This window comes from Podospora pseudoanserina, chromosome 3 (assembly GCF_035222485.1).
Source record: "Podospora pseudoanserina strain CBS 124.78 chromosome 3, whole genome shotgun sequence".
NCBI classification, from domain to species: Eukaryota; Fungi; Ascomycota; class Sordariomycetes; order Sordariales; family Podosporaceae; genus Podospora; species Podospora pseudoanserina.
This window is the reverse complement of record NC_085922.1, coordinates 3,800,965-3,819,547: the sequence shown is the minus strand read 5'-3', so window position 1 is coordinate 3,819,547 and position 18,583 is coordinate 3,800,965. Positions and strand designations below refer to the sequence as shown.

The 18,583-nt window shown below is 53.4% G+C and overlaps 9 protein-coding genes across 9 annotated transcripts; 4 read left to right on the top strand and 5 right to left on the bottom strand.

The window, feature by feature from the left end:
• Positions 1 to 531: 531 nt before the first annotated feature.
• BTN1 (battenin CLN3 protein) lies at positions 532 to 1,989 on the bottom strand (the record flags this gene model as incomplete). Its single annotated transcript, XM_062946218.1, has 2 exons — positions 532 to 1,772; positions 1,842 to 1,989. 2 exons carry the CDS (start codon positions 1,987 to 1,989, stop codon positions 532 to 534), a joined length of 1,389 nt encoding a protein of 462 aa, XP_062802275.1.
• A 305-nt stretch (positions 1,990 to 2,294) lies between these two features.
• Positions 2,295 to 3,878, bottom strand: QC764_311110 (uncharacterized protein; the record flags this gene model as incomplete). Its single annotated transcript, XM_062946219.1, has 1 exon — positions 2,295 to 3,878. The coding sequence occupies one exon, from the start codon at positions 3,876 to 3,878 to the stop codon at positions 2,295 to 2,297; it is 1,584 nt and encodes a 527-aa protein (XP_062802274.1).
• Positions 3,879 to 4,617: 739 nt separating this feature from the next.
• On the top strand, positions 4,618 to 6,286 carry QC764_311120 (uncharacterized protein; the record flags this gene model as incomplete). The annotated part of the gene is made up of 2 exons (XM_062946220.1): positions 4,618 to 6,021; positions 6,266 to 6,286. The coding sequence occupies 2 exons, from the start codon at positions 4,618 to 4,620 to the stop codon at positions 6,284 to 6,286; spliced, it is 1,425 nt and encodes a 474-aa protein (XP_062802273.1).
• A 310-nt stretch (positions 6,287 to 6,596) lies between these two features.
• QC764_0058990 (uncharacterized protein) lies at positions 6,597 to 7,290 on the top strand (the record flags this gene model as incomplete). The annotated part of the gene is made up of 5 exons (XM_062940484.1): positions 6,597 to 6,774; positions 6,825 to 6,857; positions 6,911 to 7,079; positions 7,138 to 7,204; positions 7,249 to 7,290. The coding sequence occupies 5 exons, from the start codon at positions 6,597 to 6,599 to the stop codon at positions 7,288 to 7,290; spliced, it is 489 nt and encodes a 162-aa protein (XP_062802272.1).
• Positions 7,291 to 7,304: 14 nt separating this feature from the next.
• Positions 7,305 to 8,914, top strand: QC764_0058980 (uncharacterized protein; the record flags this gene model as incomplete). The annotated part of the gene is made up of 4 exons (XM_062940483.1): positions 7,305 to 7,392; positions 7,450 to 7,950; positions 8,024 to 8,733; positions 8,783 to 8,914. The coding sequence occupies 4 exons, from the start codon at positions 7,305 to 7,307 to the stop codon at positions 8,828 to 8,830; spliced, it is 1,347 nt and encodes a 448-aa protein (XP_062802271.1). The 3' UTR covers positions 8,831 to 8,914.
• Positions 8,915 to 9,836: 922 nt separating this feature from the next.
• QC764_311140 (uncharacterized protein) lies at positions 9,837 to 11,034 on the bottom strand (the record flags this gene model as incomplete). The annotated part of the gene is made up of 2 exons (XM_062946221.1): positions 9,837 to 10,340; positions 10,393 to 11,034. 2 exons carry the CDS (start codon positions 11,032 to 11,034, stop codon positions 9,837 to 9,839), a joined length of 1,146 nt encoding a protein of 381 aa, XP_062802270.1.
• A 906-nt stretch (positions 11,035 to 11,940) lies between these two features.
• Positions 11,941 to 14,521, bottom strand: QC764_311150 (uncharacterized protein; the record flags this gene model as incomplete). The annotated part of the gene is made up of 3 exons (XM_062946222.1): positions 11,941 to 12,790; positions 12,845 to 14,224; positions 14,331 to 14,521. The coding sequence occupies 3 exons, from the start codon at positions 14,519 to 14,521 to the stop codon at positions 11,998 to 12,000; spliced, it is 2,364 nt and encodes a 787-aa protein (XP_062802269.1). The 3' UTR covers positions 11,941 to 11,997.
• A 250-nt stretch (positions 14,522 to 14,771) lies between these two features.
• QC764_311160 (uncharacterized protein) lies at positions 14,772 to 16,079 on the top strand (the record flags this gene model as incomplete). The annotated part of the gene is made up of 1 exon (XM_062946223.1): positions 14,772 to 16,079. The coding sequence occupies one exon, from the start codon at positions 14,772 to 14,774 to the stop codon at positions 16,077 to 16,079; it is 1,308 nt and encodes a 435-aa protein (XP_062802268.1).
• Positions 16,076 to 18,289, bottom strand: BIO2 (biotin synthase; the record flags this gene model as incomplete). Its single annotated transcript, XM_062946224.1, has 2 exons — positions 17,048 to 18,289; positions 16,076 to 16,981 (listed from the first exon to the last, which is right to left on the bottom strand). Exons 1-2 carry the CDS (start codon positions 17,372 to 17,374, stop codon positions 16,076 to 16,078), a joined length of 1,233 nt encoding a protein of 410 aa, XP_062802267.1. The 5' UTR covers positions 17,375 to 18,289.
• Positions 18,290 to 18,583: the final 294 nt, after the last annotated feature.

The following is an 18,583-nucleotide window of genomic DNA, read 5'->3' as shown; positions in this document are numbered from 1 at the left end:
GAAGCCCACGCAATAGCTCTCAACTCAGCATGGTTTCTCTTATCAACAGCCACATTCCGTAATCCATGCCCAGAGCTGTTGACTGCTGGATTTACACAGAGGCTGTTTTGTGCAAAATCCTACAGATGCACACCCGTCAGCGTGGGTGGTTTGATCACGCTCGAAACTCTCGTCAGTGAGATCAAAACTCCGAACCCGGGCATATGGCGAAACGCCAACCATGTCCAGCAACTGATTCACTACACCCGCTTCGGAATAAACCCGCTCCGATAGAAGGACACCAATGGAAAGCTCCGAGGCCGCCACCTCCAGCCTCTCAGATCCTAAATCAGGCATCGAAGTAATGAGTATCATCTTTCAGGGTCCTCGGCGGATGCAACCGCGCCATGATATCAGTATAACGCTGGATATCCAGTCAAAGGGCAAACCTGCCAAGGCTTCTTGTCCATCTAGCTGCGAGTAGCAAATGTATTCAACTTTTGACCCAAATCGTTCTTACATGGCAGCACATGTCGTTGAGCTCCAACAGCCTCAGCTCACCTCTACCCTCCGGCAATAATCCCTCCCCCGCTGCACCTGCCAGTCGCAAAGCCACACCTCCATCGCCATACCAATAAACCCGGCGATGCATATGCCCCCACTGTCGCTGACCGACGTGGCACCCAGACTGAACTCTCTGTCCTCTACAGGGACGTTGTCCATAATCTCGGCAAACGTATTCACATACACCGCCCCTCCCAACAGCCCCTCCCAAAAGATGACGACAAACACCAGGTAGACAGACGGGATAAAGTTGAGCAATGCATGCAGCGTAAGCAACACCAGATTTCCGACTTGAAGGAGCGACGGGAAGTAGAGGTGGTGTATCCTGAACCACGGCGTCGAAGAGCGGGAGATGAACACGCCTAGCTGATACAAGAAGCCGTAAAAGGGGTAGAAAGAGCGGTACTCGTTAAAGGGAGATTGCTCAAGCGGGAAAAGGAGGGTGGGTGCGACGCCTTGGTTGATGGTGTACTCTGCTACGTAGACGAGCAGCAGTGGAAGCATGTAAGGCCAGAAGAGTGACTTGGCGCGGCGGAGATTGACCCAGAATGAGGCGGATTTGTCGCCGGGGTGGTTGTTGTGGTAGGCTGTGACGGATGACGGGCCGGGTTCAGAGAGAAGGGCTGCTGATGCAGCAGAGGCATCGATTTCGCGTTCACTTTCTGGCGAGTCATCTCTGTCGAGACCGGGGAGTGGTTCATATCCTGTTGTTCCAGTCTGCTGCTTTATCCTCTCTCTAGGAAGGATGACAAAAAAAGACAACAGCATGACCCCGGGCATCAGCGCGCTGACTAGCAAGCTGTTTTTGACAGACATACCCAGCCAGTCAGTCATCAGGACGTACAACCCTGCCCCGACCAAACCCGCCGCTCCCGTCCCGCTTCCCCACGCCGCAAGGCTGTTAACGCCGTAATAGTGCGTCAACCCCAGGAAACTGAGTTCTCCTCCGCCGGAGCTGATACTGGCTATTATCACGCCGACCATTTTGACCCCGACAGACTGTGTGTTCGGAGTGAGTGCCACCAGTAGCATGCCCCCCGATGATAACGCCACAAACACCAATATGCGGATCGAGTACGGCACGAGGTGGATGAAATACGGCGCGACGAGTTTTGTCAGAAAGGAGGGCATCACATCTGCCAGCAGGACGAGAGCTTTGGGGATGGACGGGCCGACGAGGTCTTGGGCTGCGGTCAGCAGGAGAACGTAGAGGATGTTGTTGACTAGGCCTGCATGCAGTTACACCGAGAAATGGTCAGACAAGAACACCGCAACAGCAGGGACTTGTGGTCACAAACCAAACAACCAAAATGCCACCAAAACCGAGGTATTGGGATCGCGCATGAATGCAGACAGCCGGGCACGGTAAAAGCGCCATGAGGAGGACGGGGTGCCGGGAAACGGCAGGGGGAGCAGCCCCGAGGAGGAGGGCGAGCGGGAATTCATGGCGACGAGGAGCGCATGGCACTTCAGGTAACTATAACATTTCGTAGTGATACAAGGTCGCGATATTCAAAAGCCACCGGTTGTGCCTGTGTCGCTGTGTCGCGTCGTGGGTTTGTGATGGTGTAAAAGTGGTGGATCGATGCATGGGGAAGATGACGTTGTGTCGTGCGGAAATGCCTGCCGAGATCCTAAAACATTCGCTCCCAGCTTAGAACCCTAACCCTTTCTGGCCAAGTTTCACTTTCCTCCCTATCGTCACGGCGACTTGTATGGGATGGGTTACTTTTTGTTGCCAATCTAGCAGACTACTTGTCCTTCTTGAACAAATCTTTCCAAAACTCCTTGAACCCATACCTCGGTTCATTACGCTCCCACACCCGGCTCTGTTCGCCCATTCCAAAGGTCCCCCTAAGCCCCCCTCTCTGTAGTGGCTTTCCGCTACCAAGAAAGTTATAATCGACCATTGACTTTGCCGGCGCTGTTGCCCTCGCCTTGATTTCCTCCGCCACCTGCGGCGCCACATCCGCGAAACAGCTGCTGAGTTCTCTTTCCAGCGAGAAATACGGCTTCTTGGCGAGCTCCGGCGCCATCAAGTTGTATGACCTGGTAATAGTGTTTAGGTTGGTGATGGCGAGCTCCATGTATGACCTCTCGGCTGCTTCCCAAGCCGGATCTCGAAATGGCCGGCCGACGGGCATGTTTTCCTCCGTCGATTCTTTTACTCCCTCAGTCACCGGTGTGGCATTCGAAGCAGCCTGCTGCCTCATCTTCACCATCACCGGATCATCCGTCGAGTTCGTCGACACACTCATCTCTTCCACCTTTCTCTTTCTCCTTGGGTTGTGCACCTCTTCTGCTCTTGCGTACTCCCTCGCCCGTCTCAACTTCTCCTCCAAACTGCCTCCCTTGGCAGATATCATGCGCGCCATGTGCCTTTTCCAATTAGTCCGTATTGTCAACCTGAAATTTGCAGCCGTCTTTAGCAACTCTTGTTGCTTTTCTATCCACGGCGGCACAAGGTCTTGTCGTTTGATCATCTTGTTCATTATGTATTCTGTCGTATCGATAAACGGATTATCCGCCCTCGCGTCTCTTTCGACTCCCTTGCCTCTCGGGATATGTTTGAACTGCCCTCTGGCAATGGCGTTTTCGATGCGCTCATTAGCCAAAGCCGCAAGCCCGGTGATGGTGTTGGGCATGGCTCGTGCCCCGGGAGTAAAGCGCTCCCTGAATTCCCGTTTCATAGCTTCTCTTTCTTCATCGCTCAACCCAACATCCTTTTGTTTGTCCCCTGAGAGAGAGGTGTACAAGGAAGCCTTGTCCCTCGCCTCGGCTGCTCTTTGCCCAGCGCTGACATTTGATCTTGTTTTAAATCGCATGTCAACTGGCTCGGGGACAATTTTGTTTTTACCTCGAAGCCCGGGGGCCAATGGCTTGTGGGCGTCGTTGAGCATTCGTAACACAGCATCTTCGGTCGATTCGGTGCCTGTCCAGGGCTGCGCTGCGGCGATGGATCTCGTACCTAGGCCGGCGGAATCGGGTATTTTCGAGTGGGCAAGAACCGAGGCGGCGGCTGAGTATTCTCCTTGGAATTTGGCATCGGCCAGTTTGTTCAGCAGTTTGGCTTTGAGTTCTTCGGAGAAACCGGCATCTTCGAGCACAGCGCGACGGCCGGCTCGCCCTCCCTCCAAAAGAGCCTCTTCGGTTGCCTCTTGAAGGCGACGTGTCAGGGGGCCGAGTTCTTTTTCTTCATTGGATTTCGGAGAGGTATCTGAGATAGGATTCGAGGGGTCGCTGGCAGCGGGTTTGGCAGATAGGGCGGGGCAGGATCGTGAGAGATTGCGGTGGGTAGAATAGACGGAAATTCTCGGAAGAGGAGCTCGTCGCATGGCGCGCAAACAGAGACCGCAAATGAAGGCTTCAGGGGGCACTAACTTGATGAGGAGGAGAAGGGAGCTGGAGAGACACGGTGGGGGGCAGATGGAAAGTTGCGATCATGGCGATGATGCGCTGACTGGAAAGATAAGCACAGTAATCTTACACAGTGCGTAACTAATTATCACTGAGAGCATATGGGTACCTTGATGGCCAACGCGACGCGACTGCTGATTTCCTGCGGCATCACCATTCACCAACAGCTTCATCACGACCTTCTCAAAGTTGAGGTTGTTAACTGTCTCCATTATTTCTATCTTTCTCATTTTTAGGGAGTCAAGCACTCTTCATCTCACAGCCGTAAGATCCCGACGCGATGACATACCATATGCAGAATATCGCCGTCTCGTTGCCAGTCGCAACAAGTTTTAGCTCCGCTCCGCCTTGTTTCTCTCCTATTTTCATCGACCTCACCCTCTCCTTGGCTCTTATGAACTCCCGCGATGCTCTTTACATGCAGTCAAAAGTGGACCCCTCCGGTGCCGAAACCGGCCCCGACACAACCGGGCTAACGCTTTCCGGCCCCACCAGCCGACCGAGGTTTTTTTGCCCCGTTCGGTCGTATCTCCGACGCTGCCATCGCCGCGGATGACGAGGACGGGAGCTGTGTGAACCTGCTGTGTTTTCTCTCTTTTTCCTTTGAGCATCTCATATTTTGTTTTCCTAGCGTTTTTCTTATTCTTCTCGTCAAACATGGCCGCCCTCAAGTCCCTGGGCCACCGCGCTTTTCGCGAGTCTGGCCTGCAGTCAGTTTACACCACCGGCCTCGATGCTTACCTCATCATCCTCTCCCGAAGCTGCCGCATGTTCGCCTACGGTGCCAGCAGCTTGATCCTCGCTCTGTTCTTTGCCGAGCTTCAGTTTTCCGACTACCAGATTGGACTGTTTATGAGTTTGACGCTGCTGGGGGATGTCATCTTGTCACTGTGCTTGACGCTCGTGGCTGACCATGTTGGGAGGAGGAGGACATTGTTCTTGGGGTCGATACTGATGATCTGTTCGGGGACTACGTTTGCTCTCTGCGAGAACTATTTCGTTCTTCTCGCCGCCGCCGTTGTTGGTGTAATCAGTGCCACGGGAGGTGATTTTGGACCGTTCAGGGCAATTGAAGAGTCGACCGTTTCCGAACTCACCAACCCCGACACAAGAGCCGACGTGCTGGTTTGGTATGTCACCACCGCCAGCCTGGGATCAGCAGTGGGGACTACGACATCGGGACGCATTATTGACTGGCTCAGTGCAAGAGAGGGATGGACGCTTCTAGATGCCTACCACGGGTGCTTCTGGCTGTACGCTATTATGGGACTGACAAATATGGCCTGCAGTGCCATGCTGTCAGAAAGATGCGAGCTCAAAAAGAAGGCTCCAGAGGGTGGCAGTGGGGAAACAGCGCCACTGCTTCAGGAGACAACGGATGACGGTGTTGCCAAGCCCAAGGAGAAGGCAAGCTGGGTCTCCCAGATATCTAGGGAAACACTGGCCATTGTGGGCGTCTTGTGGTTCTTGCTGATGGTGGACTCGCTCGCCGACGGCATGGTCAGCATGTCCCTGACGACCTATTACATGGACAAGAAGTTTCACCTGCCCAAGTCGACGCTCGGCGATATGCTGTCGACCTCTTACATTCTGTCGTCTGTCACCAACATTTTTGCCGGCCCGCTGGCGCGGTATATCGGCCTCGTCAACACGATGGTTTTTACACATATCCCGTCCTCCACCGCTGTCTTGCTGTTCCCGCTGCCAAAGACCGTTTCCCTGACCTTTGCTCTCCTGCTCCTCAGAGTCGGCCTGAACAACATGGATCAGGCACCTCGGGCAGCGCTCATCGCGGCCGTGGTGAAACCAGAAGAAAGAACTGCCGTCATGGGCATAACGGGCATGCTACGGACCCTGGCTTCCACCACAGGTCCAAGCATCACGGGCGTCCTCGCCGGCAACAACCGATTCTGGGTCGCCTATGTTGTCGCTGGTGCGTTGCGTTTGGCGTATGATCTTGGCTTGTTTGCCCTGTTTATCAATATCAAGCTTCACAAACATGAGCCAGCCGGTGAGCCCACAGGCGAGGAGAGGAGAGAAGCTGACGAAGAGGAACCCTTGGTGCGGAATTCGGCCCAATGAGCGCATCAAGAGCATAGATTGGTGCGTAGGGTGGGGTGGATAGAAAAAGCAGTCATGATTAGTCTTAAAAGGAGCTTCGTATTTTTTTATCAAGTTCGTTCGAAAGGTTCATGTCACCCAAGCCTCTTAACATGTTGCACCGACTGTGCCGGCATGTCTCCATGTAATATGTAGGGTCTTCTTTTACCTCATGCCATTGTAGTTGATTCGCTCCCCTTGCCAGCCGACTCTCACCTCAATATAACCCCGCGGCATATTCGTGCATCCCTGACCGCCTCAGTTGGGATGCACCTTGGGATCTATGGTGTGACTTGTGTTACACGGGGCGGGCAGCCTTCTCAGTGGCCCACCACCACAGTGATCCATGCTGCCTATGCCCCTTCAGGGCTTTCGATGCTGACATTGCTGAGTATGTATACAAATATTCTTTCGGTACTTTCGGCAGGTATTGTCCGACCTGCCGAGCCAGGAATTTGACATGGGATTTTGGGAGGATAAAACCAAGCCGGTCATGTTCTTCTTCCTCTTCGACCTCGACTGCAAGCAATCAAGTCATGGCTCGAGTTGCATTATTGTTGGGGCTGAATGTCCTAGGCCACTGTTTAGCATCTCCTCATTCCTACTCGTTGCTTCATAACCGGGACGATGCTCACGATGTTTACGACTACGTGGTGGTCGGCGGGGGGACAGCCGGTCTGACTGTTGCGGATCGACTGAGCGAGAGTGGAAAGTGTAAGTCTTGGGTCAGAGATGGAGGGGGTCCGCCATTGACCTGAATACAGACACTGTCCTGGCCATCGAATATGGGATCATTGGTGCGTCTTCCTAGAGACCCTGCATTGCACTGGCTGACGAGTGAGCCTGGCAGAACCCGATGGACGCCGAAACCGAACAAACATGTACAACATCACCTCTGTTCCTCAGGTGAACTTGAACAACCGCACCTTTCCGGTCGATGTCGGGTGCATTGTGGGTGGTAGCTCAGCTGTCAATGCTCAGGGGTTTCAGCGAGGGACCAAGCGTGACTACAACAACTGGTCTGTACCTCTTGTTGAACACAATTCGCACTCATTAGGCCTGGTCTAACGATACCAGGGCTGAGCTTTCCGGCGTCAACGACAGTAGCTGGAATTGGGATGATCTTCAGCCTTACTTCAGAAAGGTATACTCACAAATCACCGAGCCGTAGATTATAGTCTCTAACAGTCTAGGCCATCCAACTTGGTAGCGGGCCTCATCCAGACATAGCCAGGGTCTACAACATGACATACAACGCAGGGAGTTATGGAACCAACACGAGCAAGCACAGCATCTTTGCCACATTTTCTAGGGGCCATACGCCTGCTATCAGTGGGTAACCTCTCTTGTCCAAATGCTGGATGAAGATCACGAGTTGACAGGTCCCAGTTCCAATCTATCAAGCCCTGCGTGGATATCCTGGTGTGGAAATCCCAATTGACCATTCGGTTGGCACCCTCGGACTAGCCTGGACACCAAGATCAATGGAACCGATCTCTTTCAACCGGTCATATTCTCGAAGTGGACACTATGACGGCCTTAACAGGGACAATTACCACCTGCTCACCGCTACCAGGGTCGAAAAGGTTGTGTTCAAGGGCAAGACAGCAGAAGGTGTGGAGATCTCGCCTCGCTGGCCTGAAGCACACGAGGGCAAAGGCAAGGGGAAGGGCAAAATTAATGGGAAAGGGAGTGGTAAGAGGGTTATCAGAGCTCGGAAAGAGATCGTCCTCTCCGCTGGAGCCATCCACACCCCTCAGATCCTCCAGTTGAGTGGCATCGGCCCTGCTTCTCTTCTCAAGCAAACCAAGATTCCCGTCATAGTCGACCTTCCCGGCGTTGGCGCTAATTTGCAAGACCACGCTTACCAGCCGGCAGTTCAGTTCAACTGTATGTCTCCGTCTTTCATCCCCTCCGATGAAGCTAACAATCCCAGGGACAACCCCCCCACCCTACCCAGAAGTAAACACCACCCTCCCCCCCATCGAAGCCTTCCTCTTCGGCCCCGGCCTCAACCTCATGCTCGGCCTCCCAGGCATCTCCCCTACCCGGTACCAATCCCTTGCCGCTTCCTACCTCTCCCAGTCCCCCTCCGAGTTCCTCCCGAAACACATCCACCCCACCATCATCGCCGGCTACGCCCAGCAACAACGTCTCTACGCCGCAGGCATGCTAGACAAAAACTTTGCCTTCTCCGCCACCGGCGTCGGCGCCCTACCCGTTGCTGCTCCTCAGCTCATGCACGGCCTATCTCGCGGCACCGTCACTCTCAACCTCTCCTCTCCGCTGTCAGAACCGATAGTTGACTACCGTTTTGCTTCCAACCCGCTTGATCTTGACATTGTGGCTGAAAACATAAAGTTCTATCGAAGGTTTTACACCGGTCCCGATAGTACACTGAGGCAGTACGTTGATTTGACTTTGGGGGAAAGTCAGCCTGGTAAGGGGTACCAGTCTGATGAGGGGCTGAAGGGGTGGTTGAGAGAGAACTTGGTGCCGAGTGTGTATCACCCAAGTGGGACAGCCGCGAAAATGGCGAGGGAGTGGGGGGGGGTGGTGAATGAAGGGTTGGAGGTATATGGAGTGAAAGGGTTGAGTGTGGTGGATACGAGTATTTTTCCTACTATTCCAGGGGCGGCGACGAGTATGACTGTTTATGCTGTTGCTGAGAAGGTATGTGTCTTTTTGCTGCTGTCGCGACGGTGTGCTGACGAATTGGTAGGCTGCCGATCTGATCAAGGCGAGGGCTGTAGTTGTTGTAGGCTTGTGAAGATAAGGCAGTTGAGAGGCTTGAAAAGGCATTTGAGAGTTTTGAGAGCAATGGGCGAGATGTGTCAACAAATCGCCACCTTGAAGAAGTAGCACCACGACTTGATCAAGTCCACGACGAATTGCTGTGTGTAGAGGCAAAAGCCCCCTTGTCGGAATGCTCATGTTTAGTCCCTTGCCTAGCAACATCTCCGTGATAGGAGCACGCTCAAAGTACAGAGCCTGAAGTAGGCCACCCGCTAACATGTCACCCTATTTAACAGAGTCAAGATCGAGGGTAGATAGCGCTTTAACTACTGTTCGTACCATAGGAAAACGGCAGTATTTCGCAGCCAGGAGAAGCAGCAGTCTCATGGTTTGCGAGCTATGATCGGCCAAGGGAAAAAGTAGTGACACGAGCGCCGTTTCTCCAGACAGTAGAGCTAGAAATAAATTCTTATATCCAGTGTCATCATTGTATCGGATGTCGGCCCCTGTTTCCAATAATAGAGATACCAAAGACACTTGGCCAGCTGCGGCGGCGTAGTTGATCGACCAGTCTCTGTTCAGGTTGATCTCATCTGTCGTTTCTATCATGTGTTTAACGGGGTCGTAGTGTTCTTCGCGGATTGCCCAGGAGAGCGGATGGATTTTTGGACTGACTGGGCCATATTTCAGCCAAGCCATTAGATGTTCGTTTTTCTCATCCCGCTGTAACAGTGCCCTCACCACCCCACGATCGCCTCTCTCTAAAGCAGCGAAAAAGGCGCTTTTATAACCAATTCCATCATCGACTACCTTAAGATCGCTATTGGACTGAAGTGCCGTAGTTATCAAGGTTAGATATCCCCAGCCTGCGAGAAAGTATAGAATATTGCTCGTAAGACAATCTGTTGCCGCCCTCCATTGCTTGAAAACGGGAGAAAATAAGCACTTCTCTGAGAAATCCCGCAGAAACAAGGCTTGGGGAACTCCACCGGCAGCTACATTTTCAGCATGATGGAGGGCGTGGGTCATTGCATAGTCCATTAAGCCCATTGGTCCTTCTCAGGCGTCTTCGTGGTGTTTCCAAACAGTTTGGTGATATGCTCGACATAACTATGGCAGCAGCTTTGTAGTTCGAGATGACTTTTCTGCCGCAGCGCTGTTGTAGTCAAACCTGGAAACAATTCCGCAAGACCATCCTTCAAGAAATACTCGCGGACGGATTCGTGTATAAATTGAACCCTGAATTTGTTTCCATCGCCGGTCGTTTTGTTCGACTCGGCGAGTCTTTTAGACGAACTAAGGAGGAAGCGCTTCATGTCTTCAACAGTGACGAGTTTCGGGTCCCATTCAGACAGCTCCCTGGGACTCAACCCACAAATAGCCGTGTAGTAATACCCAGGCAGCGTCAGCTGTCGTCGGCTAAACCCAATCCCTTGAACACGTAGTCGGAGGCACCTCGCCCCGTCCTCTCCGTTGTCTTCGTTGCCTTGGTGAACAATTTCCCGGAACAGCTCACTCAACTTGGGAGGCAGCACCCGCAGTGGCTTTCCAGCTCAAACATGCGGCCCCCGTTATACTTCGCTTGAAGGGGTTAACCGCCAAGATCACCCACATGAAAACACCGGAGGCCTTCCTTTGCACTTCCCGCTTGATCCTTGTTGCCCCCTCGCTGAGGCCAATCCTGAGCTTGTTTTCTATGTAGGCAGATATATCCTGCTCATGTCCGTGCTGGAGCTCGAGAACAAGCTCCCGCCGGTGTGCGATTTCAATTTGCGGATAGTGGCGACTTGAGAAACAGATGCGCAACTGCTTCTGACTTGAAATTGCCGCAGTTCCAAGCTCGTCAAAGTGTTCCACCATTTCCTGAACTTCTTCGGAAACACATTCGTCCAGTGCATCAACGAAAATCGTCAATTCCTGTTCAACGGCAAGCCTGTCGATGGCAACGCGAAGCAAATCCTTGAGGCAGTCAATCCCCCATGTGGGAGATGGATTGTTTGAGAATATTTGCTCGTATGTCTGCGCCAGTTGCAACCTGACATGTGGCTTGAGGGCGGAATCATGAAATATTGGTCGTAGTTGTGGCAACGAGTCGGATCCCAGGAGCTGGTGAAGCAGCGAACGATACATCCCTTTCGGAGAGCGTTCCATCGGACCTCCTCTGGCGTTGAAGAAAAATGCCATGGCAGTTTCATCGCTGCTGGCGCGTAGAACTTGCTCACTGTAAGCGAACTTCATAATGGTGAACTTTCCTGCACTGAGATTGCCCTTGATCCATAAGAAGCCGTGGTCCTGTTGTTTTCTAGACTGATTGAGCCAGCCTTGATAGTCCGGATGATCTAATAACCAACGGCACGTTTCTGAGTGGTTGGCTCCGATGGCTATAAAACGGGAGTCGAGTTCTTTGAATGTGAATGATTTCCAAATAGTCTCTTCTCTTGCTAAAGAATGGTCAGAAACATCTCATATAAGAGCGGCCTGTAGAGTTGATTGGGTAAACACCATTAGAGAGGAACCTACCGACGATGTCGAGTTCAAGCATCTCGGAAATTGAGAGAAGCTCGCTTGCATATCTGCTTTTCCAGGAACACCACCAGCGATGCCGACGATATAGCTGAGTTGCACCATACGGAATGTTCGACGCATGTTGTTCACCACAATTGCTGCGTTGTTCGTTCCATAGTGACCGGACGATAGGCGTGCAATGACGATGTGATGACGATCAATGGTCCCCAGAATGTACGAGTTAGAATCAATCGCCTTGAGCGACATCTGCGTCGAAACAACCGTGGACTTCATCGAGCATGGCCTCCGCCGCTGCCATTTTAACTGGAAGCGCACAAATCCAGCCCACCGTATATTTGTCGGCCTCAGGATCCCGCATGTTGCACCGAAAAGCGTCAGCTTCTGTTGGCGAGGGTCGGTCACCAAGCGATTCATTCATGCTGACATTCACGCTAGCTGTGGTGCGTACTTGCAAGACATCCTCGAAACGAGACCGCACGGAGCACGCTTATCAGGGTTGGGCAGCGAAGGGGTCTGGGTGTTGACCCAATCATAGAAGGCACACAGTTCCCGCTATGCCTGAAACTCCCTGGCCCACGGGACTATGAATTCTTGATCTTTTGATGTAACCAATGGTAGTGGGATGTGAGTTTTATTCCGTATTAAGGTACCTAGCAAACACTTGATCCTTACCTATCAAGTGCCATCCTCCAGACCCTGTTTAACAAGCCTCTCAACCCGCCTGACATTCTTCTCCGTCGTCGTCTGCCCAGCCATCAGGTACAACACATTGCCCAAAACACGACTATGCACACTGCCATCATCCTCAGAGGCCTTCAGCAAAGCAGCCTGAAGCCCCTTTGCAGCAGTGCTCTTGTAGCCTACACCTACGACACTGCCCGCCGAGCCCATGTGAATCGCCAGGACCGTTCCGAGCGCCCACACACCTTCAACCCCTTTCTGCCATGAAAGCCATTCAATCAACTCATGACTCCACACCGACCAGACCCTGGAATCAGCAATCGCAGCAACCTGCTCAGAGCTGGCATGCTGGGTTTGATCGTCGCCTTTCTGCTGACTCGAAATAGCCCAACACCACTCCCCACTCTTTTCCATCTTCATCATTGTCTTCAGACTTTCCAAAGCTACCTGGCAGCCAACAGCGTGAGCCGTGTAGCTGTGTCCGTGCAAGAGGGCATCGCTCTTATCGTCACTCAAAAACGACCGGAAGACGCTCTCAGATGCCAAGGTGACACTGAGCGGCAGCAGACCACCAGTCAGCAGCTTTGCGTGGACGGAAATGTCAGGATCGACGCCGAGAAACGAGGCAGCACTGAAGCGGCCAAGACGATAAATTCCTGTAAAGACCTCGTCAAACACAACCGGAAGGCCGCTCCAATCCAGCTCGTCGTTTGATTGATGCTTTCTACCGGATAGCTCTGGTGATTGTCGGACGACCTTAACCAGCGTCCGCTGAAAAAGGGGATCCCTGTGGCAGACAGCTGTTAGTATCACAACTCACTTGATTCATCGTGGAACTTACACCAAATGCATCCCACCCGCCCCCAACACAACCGGCTCCAGAATCAAGGCCCCAAACTTCTTCCCCTCTTCACCCACCAGCTTCTCCAAAACCCCTCTGATCTCCTTCTCATACCCCCTTCCCTCCCCCCTTTTCTCCCGTCCCTCCACATCAAAAACATCACCCAACGTCTTAAACTCCCCTCCCCCCTCCACAGCCCAAACCCCCTTCTCACACCTCACCCCCGGACTCCCCAACCAAGCTCCCTTTCCCTCATACCACTCCACCTTCTCATTAAACACCCCCGGCTCGCTACAGTCCATCGCCCCGATGGTATCCCCATGGTAACTCCCCTTGAGCCCAATCACTCCAACCTTTTCCTCCCCTGCCCACCCATACCTCCCCCTTGCAGCCCCCAAAGCCATTTTCACCCCCACTTCCACCCCCGTACTCCCATTGTCAGAGTAGAAAACCCTCTTCAACCGCTTATTTCCCATCCCGGTAATCAGCGTCTCTGCCAGCGCGAGAGCAGGCTCATGGACAGCCTCAGCAAACATCACGTGCCCATACCGACCAGCCGCATAAGCAGCAGCAAGAGATAGGGCTGGGTTCCCGTGGCCAAGGCCCTGGGTCCACCACGAGGCTGAGCCGTCAAACATTGGCCGGAGCAGTGACTTGCTGGGTGAGCCCGACTGGAAAGTGTCAAAGTGGGAGTCCTTGGCCGAGTCGATGACGGTGATTTTATCTGGGGTGAGCTGCTGGTGCTGGGTGAAGGGGTACCAGATTGTTTTGGAGGCAGTCTCAGGCATGGACTGTAGGCGGGCAATGCGGGCTTGATGCAACGACGAAAGATGCGAGGGGATGGCGGAGAGAGAGGGGAGACCCAGAGCTGTAGTATAGTAGGCTTGCATGTTGCTAATGTCGTTAGAGGGCGAAAGACGTGGAGGAGGGAGGGGGACTGTCTGGACGGGGATAGAGTGTTTTTCTTGGAAATAAGGGGTAAGATAGCTGTGGTTTTGGTAGGTCTTGTCCTCGAACAAGAGGACCAACTCCACATCGTAGCCACGAATTTTGAGGGATTCAAAGGCCGAAATGGTCGAGGAGATGCCGCCGAGCTTGGCATCGCCGATGAGGATGGCAGGGAGGCGAAGTGGCCGGTAGAGGTCGGCTTGTGTGGTGCCGGAAGGGCCAGGGGAGTGCACGCCGCCGGCGGTTTCGACAAACAGCCATCCGGGGTTGGTGGAAGCGAGGCGGGAAGCAAATTCGTGGATCTTGCAGAGCACCTCTTCGTCTGAAGGTGTATTCTGTTGGGAGACCTGGGCTGCGAGATGAGGGCTCACGGGAAGATCAAACTGGTACAGCGTCTGTGAGTCCAGTCCCGGTATAAACTTTGAAATGTGGCTAAGAGATATCAGACATTTATACAGGGGAGCCACAGGGTGTCTAGACATCTATGTTTTGAATCAGTAAGGCCCTCAGAGTTGGAATGTCGAGATGGTTCTTACACCGACCGTCTGCTTCCTCTGCCGGCCCGGTAGAAACGGGCTTGAGGAATGCTGTTTTTTCATCCGGCTTGTAGCCGCTGGTCAACTTGCAGAGAATGGTGCTGAAGACAGTCTTGCCGACTTCTGTGTTGGCGCCCCATACTTGGTACACACGCAACGAGCGGTGCAGCAGAGCGCCCAACTGTGGCGACATGGTTATTTCGACTGCGATGCTGTGAAGTTCAATGTTTGCATGCTGGAGATGAAGTTGCAGTCGAAACAAGCAAGCGAGCAACCGGCAAGACCCCCACGGAGAGCGCGTTGAATCGGCATAGCCTTTTACCGAGATCGGACGGCATTTTTTCGGTTGCAATTGTCATAACATAATTATACTTTTGTGCAAGATGGATCTCGAAACGGCGAAACAACCATCCAACTTCAACACCGTAAGAAATCCAGTCGCCATGCCACAAGTCAACCAACTCAATGCCTCCCTCACTAAACACCTGGATCGCCGCAAGGCCCGCGACATGTTCCGCAGCCTGACCCTCGTCCCTCCCGGCACAGCAGACTTCTCCTCAAACGCATACCTCTCCCTGTCTGCTCAGCCATCAGTCAAACAAACGTTTTTGTCACGACTTCAAGACGCCGCACACGCCAACACCCCATCTCTCCTCGGCTCAGGAGGCTCCCGTCTCCTCGATGGAAACTCACCCAAGGCAGAAGCGCTCGAGAAAACCCTCGCCGCCTTTCACAGTGCCCCTGCTTCCCTACTCTTCAACTCAGCCATGGACGCCAACGTGGGACTCTTCAGCTGTGTCCCGCAGCCAGACGATGTTGTCCTGTACGACGAGCTGGTTCACGCTAGTATTCACGACGGGATGCGTCTCAGCCGAGCTGCCGAAAAGTTATCGTTTGCGCACAACACAGTCTGGAGCACCGAGGAGACTGTGGAGCACGGAAAAGGGAAGCCCGAGTCGCTGGAAACGGTCTTGGTGGGCCTTCTCAGCAGACCAGGTGGGCATCTCTTTAAGTCCGGGGAGAGAAACGTTTTTATTTCCGTCGAGGGTGTCTACAGCATGGATGGGGATGTTTGTCCCCTGAAAGACATTACAAACTGTGTGGAACGTTGGCTGCCAAAAGGAAACGGACTTGTTATCGTCGATGAGGCTCACTCGTTAGGGGTTTTTGGGGAAAGAGGCCAAGGTCTAGTGTCCGAACTGGGCCTCGAGGATCGAGTGTGGGCGAGGGTGATGGGGTTTGGCAAAGCGATGGGCTGTTCGGGCGGGCTCATCTTGTGTTCTGACATCACCCGATCATACTTGATCAACTATGCTCGCACGCTCATCTACACGACTGCCATGGCGCTTCCGTCTCTGATCAGTATCGAGGTCGCTTATGAATTCATGATGAGTGGCGGAGCTGAGCCACTGGTTCATCGCCTCAGAAACCTCGTCAAGAACGCCCACTGCTTATTGATGGAGATGTACGAGAGATTGAAACCTCCATCACATTTACTTCGCGTCAGCTTGGTTGAGCCAAAATCCTCCATTATCCCGGTATTTACCGATCATCCACGCAGCCTAGCAGGTCACTGTCAACAGAACGGATTCATGGTGCGCCCTATTGTCTCTCCAACGGTGCCCAAGGGAACAGAGAGGATACGTCTATGCCTTCACGCTGCCAACACTGTAGATGAGGCTGTCGGGATAGTGTCAGCAATAGAATCATGGGTAGTTTCTCAGATGAATGTTTCAAAGTCGAGACTCTAGCTAGCTGGCGCCGCCGACTTTGCAAAGCTCTTCATCGGCTGCAAGCCCCAACGTTCAAACAATACAGCATCATCATCCCATCCGTTGCACTCTGTCGTGAGCATCTTTTCTCCCGTAAAGACAGCATTGGCTCCAGCCATGAAGCACATGGCTTGTTGCTCCTCCGTCATTGTCTTGCGGCCCGCGGCGATACGAATAATGGTAGCCGGCATGATGATTCTCGCCGCGGCAATGGTGCGCAGCATGCTGGTGAAGTCAATCGGCTTTCTGTCACCCAGTGGCGTGCCCTTGATGGGGACCAGCGCATTCACTGGGAAACTCTCCGGGTGGCTCGGCAGCGTGGCAGCGGTATGCAGCAATCCAATCCTGTCCTTGTCGGTCTCGCCCAGACCCAGAATACCCCCCGAGCAGACGTTGATCCCAGCATCGCGAACATGGCCCAGGGTAGCGAGACGCTCGTCGTAGGTACGGGTCGAGATGATGCTAGGGTAGAACTCGCGGCTCGTGTCGAGGTTGTGGTTGTAGGCTGTGAGACCAGCCTCGCGGAGCTCCTTGGCCTGTTCGGCATCGATCATGCCCAGCGTCACGCACACCTCCATTCCCATGGCCCGCACTCCCGACACCATCTCTTTCACATTGCGCAGACTGTTGTTGCGGCCACGCATGTCGCGCCAGGCGGCTCCCATGCAGAAGCGTGTGCTGCCATTGGCCTTGGCTATACGGGCGGCTTCAAGGACTGTCTCGACGGTTTCGACACGCTTGGCTTGCAGGCCGGTGCCTTTTTGGTAGCGAGTCGACTGGGCGCAGTAGGAACAATCCTCGCTGCAGCCTCCTGTCTTGATGTTCATGAGGGTGCAGAGCTGGACTTCGGACGGGTTATGGAATCGACGGTGGACTTGGGCCTGCATTCATTTGATGCCGGGAATTAGTGACAGCTTTGAGCACACGGATCGAGCCATGTATCTCACCGCTTGGAATGCAAGTTCCATCAGGGGCTGGTGGTAGATGGCCGCCGTCTCCTCCTTTGACCAGGTATATCTCGGCGCGGCGGCGGCAACGGCATCCCGCAGAACCTGTCTCGCCCACTGTTGATGCTCGACATTATCCTGGATAGATGCTACATCCTGATCGTTTGCGTTTGCTGTTGCGTCTGCGGTAGTTGTGGATTGTTGTCGGCGGTGACCGAGTGTCGTCAGCCAGCGACTCGAAGCTCCGACTATCGGAGTTTGCCCCCCCAACCCAGTTGGAAATGGGGGGCGGCGAAGGAGGGCTCTGGCAGACGACCGGGCCAGCATTGATGCTCTCAGAGTTGACGTTTGCTGGGATACCTAGTGAAAGCAATATGCTTCAGGCATCTGATCGCCTCAGTGTATCGTGCAAGGTGAAGGCCCGCCAACCTGTGATGACATATTCTCAACCGTTGATTCGCGATAAGGGCTACTCGACAATCTGTGTAGTAAAAACGCCTCATGCAACGGCGGATTGGCGATGTCGTACAGTTGAGCGGGGTCGACCCTCGTGTCGTCGGCATTATCTTTCCTTCAAAATTGGTAACAATGCCGCGACAACCCGGATACCTATGACTAACAACCGAGTTCTTACGTTTCAGGGCCGCGGTTGAGAAAAAGAAGCAAGCGAGATTGAGAACCCACAAACTCTGCTTGCCGTTGTTGAGCATTCTCGGTATCTTCCGTGGGTGGCGTGAGGGGAGTGGGGGGCGACCACCGGCCAAAACTCAAAGAAGGTCCGCTCCGGGCCGGCTGCCAGAATTGTCCTTATACTGTATCGTTGTCACTGTAGTATTGTACTGTAAGATATCCGGTTTGCCAAGTTCCTTCAGGCATCCACAAACTGTCGTCGCCCATCGTATGCCAAGGTTCTTGAAAATGAATATCTGACTGGACTCCTGGAGCGTAAGGCGGGACTATATCTCTCACGCATGTAAGAGGTCAAGACTTGGCGAGTCCTGATCAGGAGTGTTAGTCAGAGGGTGGCCATCGTCCACTCCCTCTACCACTACAGTACCACAAGATTGCAGAATGCAGACATGCGTGGTTAACAACTTCTCGGGATGATTCACTGGTCCAATCCAGTTCCCCTGGCCTCAGCTGCCAGTCCCAGTTTATAGGAAATACCGGTCATTATAATCCAGGCCATCGCTCACCACACTTATAACAAGTCCACGAAAATAACAAAATTAATGACCACCATTGTGGTGATGTACCGTAGTGCTAGGCGGCTCCGGCTGGGGTGCTGTTTGTGTATAATCCCAAAGGCCGAGACCCATACCTGCGTGGAAAACTTAGCCGGACGGGGAATCTAAAGACTGCACTCTCCTTCGGGAGGCGGAGCATCGACTCGAAGCATACGTCTTACCTAGAAAGGTATGGAAGCGAGCCGCCCCTACTTATCTCGTGACAACGTGCCGTAGTGTCACAGTTAAGCCAGCGGGCAGGTGGAAAAATATACAGGGCACAGGACGTGCCCAGCCAATCGTTAAAGGA